General features: G+C 43.9%; 1 protein-coding gene across 2 annotated transcripts; it reads right to left on the bottom strand.

The window, feature by feature from the left end:
- Nucleotides 1-3,480: 3,480 nt before the first annotated feature.
- Nucleotides 3,481-10,229, bottom strand: APOBEC4 (apolipoprotein B mRNA editing enzyme catalytic polypeptide like 4). Of its 2 annotated transcripts, none has more exons than XM_066594705.1 (2): nucleotides 10,188-10,229; nucleotides 3,481-6,376 (listed from the first exon to the last, which is right to left on the bottom strand). In XM_066594705.1, exon 2 carries the CDS (start codon nucleotides 6,316-6,318, stop codon nucleotides 5,227-5,229), a length of 1,092 nt encoding a protein of 363 aa, XP_066450802.1. In that variant the 5' UTR covers nucleotides 6,319-6,376; nucleotides 10,188-10,229; the 3' UTR covers nucleotides 3,481-5,226. The 2 variants fall into 2 exon arrangements, with proteins under 2 accessions (XP_066450802.1, XP_066450803.1); XM_066594706.1 differs by lacking the exon at nucleotides 10,188-10,229 and adding an exon at nucleotides 6,485-6,590.
- Between the last annotated feature and the right edge of the window lie 1,917 nt (nucleotides 10,230-12,146).

The raw sequence follows: 12,146 nt of genomic DNA on the forward strand, positions 1-12,146 counted from the left end.
CTAAGGGGTGAGTTTTTTGCGCGTCTAAAATGTCTTCATCTGGACATTTCTATAGGAAACCATTGGTTCTAATAGATGCGATTTTGTCACGCACCTATTCTGTGTGAAAACAACACCTATGTGAAAAAGCCCTAAGATAGCAAATAAGACACATTACCTAACTGAAGAGCAAATGAGGAGAAAAGTACAGAACAAAAGTGAAGATGAATAGCCACTGTAATATTTAGTTCCTTAAAGTACAAAATTATAAGGCTGATTCGTATAGGTTCCAGTCTTGGGGCTTATTCACACAGGCGTATATCGGACGGGTTTTCACGCCCAACCAATATACACTGCCACTCTGATGCATAAGGTTTAGAGATGAGCGAACCTACTCGGCCACTCCCCTTTTTTGCCCGAGCGCCGCGGTTTTCGAGTACTTCCGTACTCGGGCAAAAAGATTCGGGGGGCGCCGTGGGTGAGTGGGGGGTTCCAGCGGGGAGTGGGGGGGGAGAGAGAGAGGGCTCCCCCCTGTTCCCCGCTGCTACCCCCCACTCCGCCACGCCTCCCCCCGCCTCCCGGCGCCCCCCGAATCTTTTCACCCTAGTACAGAAGTACTCGAAAATCGCGGTGCTCGATCGAGTAATTACTCGAAACGAGTATATTCGCTCATCTCTAATTAGCTTACAATGCACATCAGTGCACAGGTACGTATTTCCGTGGCGTAAAAGCCTATCGGAGCCTATTCTAGCTGCTGGAGAAGAGAACTGGGAGGGGAGGAGAGAAGAGGTGAGCCGGCGAGGGGGAGGGAAGAAGAAATGTCTCCCCGGGCCCCACGGCATTGCGCCCTTGGTGTTTTTGCGTCAGGCCCTTTGCTGTTCAGGCATTTTTACGGCTCCGACCGTGTAAATGGACCTTAGGCTGGGCTTAGATGACCATAATTTGCAGTGTGCCGTACGGCACTTGTCAAGTATTGAATAGCACTATGCGCTGTGACCATATGCTTGTGTGAAACCGGCATATATAGAGTAACTATTGTTGGTTTGGGGTAACCAGTGTATAAGCCGTTTGAATATATAGTTGTAAGATATTAGATCTGAAGTTCAATGCCTTTCTTTAATGTGATGTGGTCTACTTGGCAATTATCGCTTAAAATGCTAGAAAATACATCATTTTAACAAGTTTGCATTATGCTTTATTGAAAATCTTCCAAAAAAATCATAAATTCCTTTCTTGTCTCTCTTGACCGCACAGTGAGTTGTGATTGCAGAAATATCGAAGTGAGCTAAGGGTTAAAGTGTCATCCACAGCGCTTGTCCACCCATGGCTAAAATAGATCTATCTCACTGCAAAAATATCATTTATTATATAGGTTTGCATTTATTTAAATCCTTGCTCCCTGTAAGGGTTATCCGCGGAGGCGACATCCGTGTGCGGTCTGATGCCGGCCGAGATTTAGTTATTCTCACTCGTAAAAACGCAGCAGAATACAACAGGTTGCAATTGTTTTCACACAAGCCATCGAATGTAATAGGTTGATGAGCTGCTTGGGCTCATTCACACAAGCTTATATTCTCCGCGAATTTACAAACGCTTTTTTTGCATCCGTAATTCCCATGAATAGAACCCTTTGATTAAAGTAAGTTCATTCAAAATTAAGTATTTTCACTGCGTAAAAAAAAAAATTGGGGCATGTCCTATCTTTGTGTGTATTTACGAGCTGAAATACTCTATTAGGGCCCCTGCAGGCGAGTGTAGGCGGGTAAACGTGATTGCACTGTGAAGGGAATACTATCATGTGCTTTTGCATGTGCAGCAGCGCTGTTTACCATACTTTTATGCGCTGCTGGGCCCATTCACATCAGCGCAGGACACATCCACGCCGTGATTGAAGCAGCTGAGCAACCTGTTTAGTGCCCGGAGTTATCGATTAACACCACACGATCGTGCAGTTCAGTGCGCGCTTTCATGCGGGTGTGTGCGCTTGGGTGCAAATGCGCACAAAGATAGAGCATGTCACAAAAATGCAGTATGTGAGGGAGCGCATTGACATCGATGCTTCCTGTCCTGCGATGTTGTGAGATCTGTAAATCACAGCATATCCTATCTTTCTGCGTTTTCCGATTTTTTTTCTCCCCCATGTTTCTCTATGGAGCCTCCGATTTATCACATCGCAACGCACGAACTTGCGATGTTTGTGCGATGCGTTTTCAACATTAGAAATTCCTATTGACTTTCGCATGAGAAAATCGCAGACGGCAGCGAGGCAAGATAATTCTCAGGAAAGAACAATGCTGACTCTTAAAAATCACGTGTACACAAATGTGATTAACCGCGATTTTCTTGCAGCGATATTGTGATCGCCAGTATGAAGGAGCCCTTAAGTATATGGAGCACAGAAATACATGTAGTTGTGTATATATGCATTTTTGCATGTAATGAGGTCTGGGGAGCAGCCGCTGCAGCCGCTTACATAAAGCTAGACCACATTACATAAAGAAGGAACCCCTGAAGGACTAAGACAATTTGGACTTTAAGGGCTTCTGCAGACGAACGTGTTTGCGTGCATTACGCACGGAGAATATAACCCATGACTCCACTCGTAGTGACTAGCATGGTCCAGCTATGACCAGCAGACTGTTTGGATCTAATTAGCATATGGCGCAACATATTTAAGCATTTACTTTCTCATGGTATGTGGGGCTAATGGCCACATCGTTTATCCTGCATAAACGATGAGCTGATCGCTCATTGTTCAGTTTAAGCAGCGGCCGTTCAGTATTGAACGGCTGCTGTGTTATGGCAATGGAGATGGGCAGGGGAGCAAGAGAAGAGAAATCTCCTGCAGCCTCCCCACCCCCCTGCTGGCCGCTCCGTGAACCAGCCTGCTCGGCGGGAGCCCGCAGCGAAATCCCACCCTGCCCGCGGCCAAGGACACTACTTAACCATCTGGATCCTCTGTGCAGCTGTGCGGGTCTTCTATCTTCTTCACTGCGAATGTGGGTGGAAACACCAGCTGGCACACCGCCGCACGAGTGTTTTATTTTTTTTTAAATCCCCTGCTTTCCCGCGGGATCCAAGGCCTATCCACAGTGTCAGCTGCGGGCAGGCCACGGAGCGGACGGCTTCCATTGACTTCAAAGGAAGCCGTCCGCATGGGCGCAATGAAACACAGGGATGAGTGTCGGGCATTGTTTGCCCAACATTCGTTCCGTGTAAATGGAGCTTGAAAAAGTTATTGCGGTCAGAAGATGGCAGCAGAAAATATTTTATCTTTTTCCAAAGATATATTATTTTTCAAAAATAGTACAAATCTGGTATTGTACTAATCGTACTGACTAGAGATGAGCAAGCATACTCACTAAGGGCAATTGCTCGATCGGAGCAAAGGTTCAGGTGCCACCGGCAGCCGGGGAGTGGTGGGGGAGAGCGGAGAGGAACAGGGGGGAGATCTCACTCTCCCTCCCCCCCCCCCCCCCCGCTCTCCCGCTCTCCCCTGCTCATGGCCGCAACTCACCAGTCACCCGCGCCGGCACCCCAACCTTTGCTCCCAAGCGGGGAGATACTCGCTAAAGACAATGCTCGATCGAGCAATTGTCCTTAGCAAGTATGCTCGCTCATCTCTAGTACTGACCCATAGAATAAAGTTATCATGTCATTATTGCTGCAGTGCATATGTCATAGAAACAAGACCCCCCAAAGATGCTAGAATTGAGTTTTTTTTCGCATTTCACTCCAGTACATAATATGGTACTTTAAAAAGTACCATTGAAAAATACAACTGGCTCCACCAAAAACAAGCCGTCATACAGTTATGTTGATAGAAAAACAAAAGAGTTATGATTTTTTGCAAGTGGAGAGGAAAAACCAAAAATGAAAAAAAAAGGGCGCGTCCTCAAGGGGTTAGGCAAGCTAAATTTTCCTTCACTGCAGTAAAATGCTTTGGCAGAAACATTGTTAAATAATTGCCTCCTGTACGTTGTTACGGTCGCCCGCATGCGCCGTTAAATTGTGGGAATGAAGAAAAGACGCGATCAATTCCTGAGCTTAATTAACATTTTCCCCTATTTTCGGGTGCGACATATTACCGAAAAAATAAGCTGCAGCCCAGATATCCCTTGCTGGGCATAACTCCACAGAATGACTTCTAATACCTAAATAGAGGCACCCGTAAGCTTATCCCTGCGTTGGATGCTGCTAAACTGCCTCCCCCTCCCTTTTCTTGCAGCTCCCATAGGAGTCTATGGGAGCCACCAGCGTATATCAGTAGAAAGATAGAGCAAGACCTAGCTTTTACAGCAGCATATACTTTCGGTCGCTGATTTCGGATGCGTGTGTGCTATTTTTTTCCGGGGGGAAGGTTTTTACGCCGCTAATCTGAACGAATATCCCTGGAAGCCAACGCTTCAGAGGGTCATAATTGTTGGCCAATGTAAAAATGTTTGTGTGACTAAAGCCTGAACATGAGAACATAAGTAGTCATATTTTGTATCTTGTATTCTTGTATTTTCTGTATCTGACATAAAAGGTACCTTTTAGATGGGACGACTGTCGGGCACATAGGTGCCCAACAGCCGTCCCACTGAGTATTGCTTCCGTGTCTTACAGGGAATGTTCAGAGAATGGCGGCAGATATAGTTCCGACCCGCCTCCATTCACTGCAAACAGACTGAGTGGCTCCTGTTTACATTTGGTGTTTAGTTCTGCAAACATCAAGTGACTCTGACAAGTGAGTTTGTTATTCATTGCCGTCAGTGGCTGCTTGTAGATGGGTCAACTAGTTGCCGAATTCACTTTTGCCTCGTGTAAAGGTACCTTAAAACTAACTTCACACAGGCGAGTGTGCTATCAGGCCATGATATCATGCTCGCTAACATGCGATTATCAAAACCACCTTGCATCGCTTCGGGGAAGTAGTGATCCTCTGCCATGGCTGACAGCCTCGGCGGAGGATCGTGGAGTTTCTCCCATTGTTTTCTATGGGGAATTCTCGAATTGCATCATGTGCACCTAGCACGTGGTGCGATGCTACTGCCAGCCCCATTGAAAACAATAGGCAATGCGGAGCGAGGGCACGCCCAAAGATAGGACATGCCACGATCTGTTTCCCATATCGCGGTGCAATGCGATAAAAAAATTGCTCATGGTATGACCCCATTGAAAAGAATGGGGTTCATATTCATGCAAGATTTTTGCGTCTCGCAACACACAAATCTCATGTGATTTTCTCGGCTGTGTGAAAATGGCTTAACTCTTAGTGCTTGAGTTTTTCCCAGAGTCGGTAATTTTTCTCCGTCTGTCCCTTTTTACTTCTTTACCCTTTTCTTTGACCAATTGCTCAGTGACTATGACCTCATCCATTTTTCTTGCGTTTGGTGCCATGTCACTTGAGTTCACTACTTTACCAATATCTACTGGCATCTTTAGATGCCGGACAATTTGTATGGGTTTAGAAGTAACTTCTTTTGGACCTTGTGTTATGGGCAAGTGGGACATAAACATAGGATAGGACTGGAAGAAGCCCTGTTGAGGCTGAGGAAAAAAAGTAGGATAAATCTTCTCTCTTTGATACTCCGGAAGCCGTTTTGATTCTTGAGGTTGAGAAACTATTGGATCGTCAACAAAGTAAGGCTTAATCCCAGTGATAAAATGAATCATGTGGGCATTATAACTGTCGGCAGAAGCCCTAGCAGGCAAAATGGGTTGGTACAGGGTGCTCTCTGGAATATCTTTCACGAACGCATAAAGAACCGTTCTCCATACTCCGTTGCTCAACGGATTGAGTGTTACTCTTGGCCAATGACCAGCCAGACTTTTTAATGCTTCTTTGTTCCAAAAAGAAAATGTAAACTCTTCCGCAACATGGTACATCTGTGAGAAATAGATGTCTAAGCGCATCTCAGGATACCTCATTATAAAGTCATAGATCTTACTAATGCAACAATGGCCATGCTCATTGCAAGGAGTAAAGTTTGTGTAGAGAGTTAGGTAGCCAACTGGGATATGCTGGTAGAGGAAGGAGTCTATATAGCCATGCTTCTCGAACAACATGGACTCTGCATGAAGGTTGAAAAGTGTACAGTTTGTAACTTGGCCTTTCTGTATGGCGGCTCCATTGAAAGCTTTTATTTCATAAAATATCAGTTGTTTATTTTCTGGCATTGTTGGTCCATACGGAAAGCCAAATGCCTCATAGAACTCTCCATAGGTAACGCGGGATTCTTCTCCTGTTCGAATATGATATGGGCATTTCAAACAATTGTGGCTTGGGTAGAGCCAGTAGTATGGTTTTACTAATGTTCCATTGTAGCCAGAGAATTCCTGAAAAATAGTTTCCATCTACTTTTACAAAAAGATGTGCAGGATCCAGGATGCGGTCTTCCAGGATGAAATATGCCTGTAAAACACCCCCCCAAATACATAGTTTATTCGATTTTGTTATGAATTGGTACTTCATGGTCCTGTAGCTTCATTCTAGAGGATCAACATAGGATGAGCGCATTACCTTTATTAATCCTTTCCAATCCACTGTCTGACGTCTTAAGACATTATGATTTAAGGCTGTACAGCTCTGATGTTAGAAGACGTCCGTCGGGGTTCTCTTACTGTATATTGCCAGCCTCTCTGCTGTCAGAGTCTATCCAATGTGTCACCTCATGCAGTACTGGCTTCAGACAGCATATAGCACCATTGTATAATGGCAGAAAAAGAGTATGACCCCCTAGGAAAACCAGGATACAAATTGGATTGGAAAGGGTTAAATAGTAAGGATGAGCGAGTATACTCGCTAAGGCACTACTTGTCCGAGTAATGTGCCTTAGACGACTATCTCCCTGCTCGTCCTTAAAGATTCGGGGACCGCTGCGGCTGACAGGTGAGTCGCGGCGGGGAGCAGGGGAGAGCGGGCGGGAGAGAGGGAGAGAGAGATCTCCCCTCCGTTCCTCCCTGCTCTCCCCTGCAGCTCCCTGCTCCGCGGCGGCCCCCGAATCTTTAAGGACGAGCGGGGTGATACTCGGCTAAGGCACATTACTCGGACGAGTAGTGCCTTAGCGAGTATACTCGCTCATCCTTATTAAATAGACATACATTACTTTAACATAACAACTTATTAAGGTATCCCCCTATTAGTGTTCTTAATAATTAGAAATACTTACTGAAACATTTTCATTTTTTTAAACTTGTGTATTTAAAAAAAAAAAAATTAGGTCGGGAAGGGTATCGTTTCTCCTTAAGGAGAGCACCTTGAAGGTGAGTGAGGAGACTTATAAGGCTATGCATGCTCCTCTGAAAATATATGCAAATGGTGATAGACCAATATCTCTACATCGCCACCTACTGGAGGACAGCATTCCTGGAAGTTAATGTCAGACTTTTTAAACAAGTCTTTTAACAGTGACTAGAAATTAGAAGACAAAGACAAAGTAACCATACACAGACAGCTGTTTCGGGGTGATTACCCCTCATCAGTATGCAGTAGGTTTCTGGCTTGACTAGTGAGATGTGGGTCGGGAAGAGTATCGTTTCTCCTTAAAGAGAGCACCTAGAGGATATGTGAGGAGACCTACAAAGCCATCCATTCTCTTCTGGGAAATATGTAAATGGAAGGTGGTACAATACCTCTGAAGTGCCACCTTTGCTGCTTTCCAACAGGTGGCACTGCAAGGTATTGTTCCATATTCGTATTTGCATATTTCCCAGAGGAGCATTGATGGATTCAAAAGTCTCCTCACTACCTTCTACGTGTTCTCTTCAAGGAGTAACGATAGCCTTCCTGACCCACATCGCAGGCCTCTCACTAGCCAAGCCAGAATCCTACTACACACTGATGAGGATCTGCAGCAAAATATGTAGCAGAAATACCGTCATATTCCACCGAGTGAACCTACACTTATGGTTCTTTGTGTAGGATATCCACTTTCCCATGCATATCCATATGTTTGAATGGTTTTCATTAAAATAGTAACACAAAAATAATCAGAATGTATACATTTTTAAAATGCAAATTACACCATATTGTGGATTAATATATACATTAGGGTCTAAAATACGGTGAGGAAACATATACATAGTTTTTATAATAAGTTTATTGATGCAAATTCCTTTGGTCCAAAAACGGAATGTTCAAGGTGAAAAAGAGGGTCAAATGAACATGAGTCAAAAGTATAGAGACTATCCCTCCAAAAGAGGGACACTCATGAGGTATGTGTGAGAGACGAGGGTCAATTCTGTGTATGTCCCACCATTACTGGCATATTGGCACACCGGTGAGGGATATTTTTGAGGAGCCATGAATAAGGTGGTCAATAGCTAGTACCCTGCTATCATCTAACAAGCAGTTGGAAAACAAGGGGTCCATACATGGTACTGTTCATAGTAGTTGTAGCAATGTGTAAAATGTATACTGTAATTGCCAACCAACCAGAAATGTAATAATTATATAAGAAATGAAGATTAATGATATGCATCATTACAGAAATTACAACGATGATACATGTATTTGGAAAATGTGTGAAGTGAAATCACCAGTCCACTTCCTGCATCTGCTTCATATCTTTATTCCCTACCCCTAATACTAGATGAGGACAACAAAATGCATCCCCAATATGGAATGTTGCTTTCCTTTTAATCTGCAGTTACATAGTATTGGATTAGAACTGAATAACAGTGTAAATTGCTATATAAAAGACAATGTTAGACCTGATCAAATTAGAAATGTGTCATGCATGATGATGAAATGTAGATGTATTGTGGAGTTTAAGTGCTCCACTTAGCAGACAATCATAGATGTCAAATATAAATATAGGGATATTCTTACTAGAGTTATATACCACTAAAGAAGTAGCAGCCAAATCGTAAGGACACGGAGGACAAAAGGCAGTATTGTTACATTGTAAGATAATATTTGGGAATGAGTAAAATATGATGTCCCCAGATAAATGGGAAATAACTTCTGGATAAAATCTGGTATAATAAGAAAATGTCCCGTTAGGTGTAAGGCCTTATTCACACAGCAGAGTGTGATTTTAGTCAGTGAGAAGCTGACTAATTTCAATGCAATGTGTATTTTACATTGGTTTTTGTCCAGTTTTCATGAATTTTAACGCGTGAGTGTCATACGGGTACAATCCATTTTTCAGGAAAAAAAGGAAGGGGGCCCAATTGATGTATTTAATTAAAACTCCCATTGAAGTCAATGGGTGCGTGCAAAAAGGAAACATGCTGGCACGTCATGCAAGTGCATTCCATGACATATCACTATTTGCAGATGATACAAAACTATCTAAAGATATTAACACAAGGGATGACACAAGTCGCTTGCAAAAAGATCTGGATAAGTTGGGGGCAGAAAAGTGGCAAATGAGGTTTAACACTGATAACTGTAAGGTTATGCACATGGGCAGAGGAAATACATGTCACCATTACACACTGAGGCCGCTTTCCCACGAGCGTACATCAGGCAGCGTTTTCACGGCTGGCCGTTATATGCTCCTATTGGAGCCCACTACAGCTACCTCCGGCTGCTGTAATGGGCTCCCATAGGAGCTCATGCAGCAGCCCACGTATTCCAGCCCAAAAGATAGTTCCAGGACTATTTTTTGGGCCCAATGTAAAAACGCCCGGTTCTATATTGGCCGGCCGGGCGCTTTTACATCTCAGGAGTAACGGCATGTGATCTAATGCATTGGATTCCAATGCATCAGATCACATGGCGGTATTCTTGAGATGTAAAAGCAACCAGCCAGCCCATATAGAGCCGGAGTGTTTTTATATTTATCTGGGGACATCATATTTTACTCATTCCCAAATATTATCTTACAATGTAACAGTACTGCCTTTTGTCCTCCGTGTCCTTACGATGTTGCAGCTACTTCTTTAGTGGTATATAACCCTTATGAGAATATCCCTATATTCATATTTGACATTTATGATTGTCTGCTAAGTGGAGCACTTAAACTACACAATACATCTACGTTTGACCGTCATGCATGACACATTTTTAATTTCCATGATGTTACTAGAATGGGTTTGAATTAGAATTGAAGTTTGTAGGCATTTTCATGGCTGGTCGATAGAGCACAACAGGCACAGGTGAATGTGGCCGATAAGCATCACCTGTCCCTGGAAATATAGAGGTCTTGTATCCCGATATGTAAATAGTCAGATGCAATGCAGTACAGGTTTACTTAATGTTAATTACACGTTCTTACCGGATCTGTAATTGTAGGCTCTGCAATGACTTCAGTTGATGTGATCAGGTGCTGCAGGAGCGTCTGCACAGTATCAAGTGGTTGCTAAGCTGTTGGTCTGTTGCACGCATTGTATTGTGTATGCCCAGGGTGGGGACTAATTATCCTACAAGGCTCATTTGTCACTACGACATTCCACAAACAGGCTTTCTCCTGTACATGCTGGTTGTTCGCACCCGTTCATTAAAGTAGAACTGTCCATATAAGCTGAAAATTTAAAGGGAATGTATCACCTATATGCTTTACTAATTAAAACCAGACAGTGACACATATTCCATTTTCTAATCAGTTTTTATTTTCTAACTTTAAGATTAGAGATGAGCGAACGTGTTCTTCCGAGCTTGATATTCGTGCGAATATTAGGGTGTTCGGGATGTTCGTTATTCGTAACGAACACCATGCGGTGTTCTGGTTATTTTCACTTCCTTCCCTGAGACGTTAGCGCGCTTTTCTGGCCAATTGAAAGACAGGGAAGGCATTACAACTTCCCCCTGTGACGTTCAAGCCCTATACCACCCCCCTGCTGTGAGTGGCTGGGAAGATCAGGTGTCACCCGAACATAAAAGTCGGCCCCTCCCGCGGTTCGCCTCAGATGCGGTGTGAGTTAGATGAGGGACAGTGCTGTTTGTACCTGAGCTGCTGTAGGGAAAGAATTGGTAGTTAGTGTAGGCTTCAAGACCCCCCAAAGGTCCTTATTAGGGCCACTGATAGCTGTGTGTTGGCTGCTGTTAGCAGTGGCAAATTTTTTTTTCTCAAAATCGCCTCTGCAGACCGTTGCACCTGGCATTAGGGACAGAAGTGCTGCATAGGCAGGGAGAGTGTTAGGAGTGAGTGTAGCCTTCAAGAACCTCAACGGTCCTTTCTAGGGCCATATTTATCCGTGTGCAGTACTGTCCAGGCTGCTGTTAGCTGTGCTGCATTTTTTTTTGCTTCTCAAAATCGCCTCTGCAGACCATTGCACCCTCCATTGATACTGCAGGGAAAGAATTGTATAGGCAGGGCGACAACACAGTTGTTATTCATTGAATATACGCAGTGCTGCCTTTTGGTGCCAAAAAACTGAAAACAAATCTATTTATCCAGCCTCTGTCCGTCCTAAGGCCTGTGGACACGTGTGAGCTGCGTGAACAACATTGCTAAATCAGACGCACCCAGCTACGCTTTACTGCTGGCTTCGCCATTTGCTTTCCTTAATTGGGAAAAAAATACCTGCTCTCCAAGAGTTATAATAACTCTGCTACCCTCACGTTCTGTGACACATAAGCAGGGACACAGCACAGTTATTAAACTTCTCATGTTCATTGAATATACGCAGTGCTGCCTTTTGGTGGAAAAAAACTGAAAACAAATCTATTTGTCCAGCCTCTGTCCGTCCTAAGGGCTGTGGATACGTGTGAGCTGCGTGAACAACATTGCTAAATCAGACGCACCCAGCTACGCTTTACTGCTGGCTTCGCCATTTGCTTTCCTTAATTGGGAAAAAAATACCTGCTCTCCAAGAGTTATAATAACTCTGCTACCCTCACGTTCTGTGACACATAAGCAGGGACACAGCACAGTTATTAAACTTCTCATGTTCATTGAATATACGCAGTGCTGCCTGTTGGTGGGAAAAAACTGAAAACAAATCTATTTGTCCAGCCTCTGTCCGTCCTAAGGGCGGTGGACACGTGTGAGCTGCGTGAACAACATTGCTAAATCAGACGCACCCAGCTACGCTTTACTGCTGGCTTCGCCATTTGCTTTCCTTAATTGGGAAAAAAATACCTGCTCTCCAAGAGTTATAATAACTCTGCTACCCTCACGTTCTGTGACACATAAGCAGGGACACAGCACAGTTATTAAACTTCTCATGTTCATTGAATATACGCAGTGCTGCCTTTTGGTGGAAAAAACTGAAAACAAATCTATTTGTCCAGC

This window comes from Eleutherodactylus coqui, chromosome 3 (genome assembly GCF_035609145.1).
Source record: "Eleutherodactylus coqui strain aEleCoq1 chromosome 3, aEleCoq1.hap1, whole genome shotgun sequence".
NCBI classification, from domain to species: Eukaryota; Metazoa; Chordata; class Amphibia; order Anura; family Eleutherodactylidae; genus Eleutherodactylus; species Eleutherodactylus coqui.

Coding starts and splice junctions, on each gene's coding strand:
- APOBEC4 (XM_066594705.1), bottom strand. CDS start 6,318: ATGGAAACTATTTTTCAGGAATTCTCTGGCTACAATGGAACATTAGTA.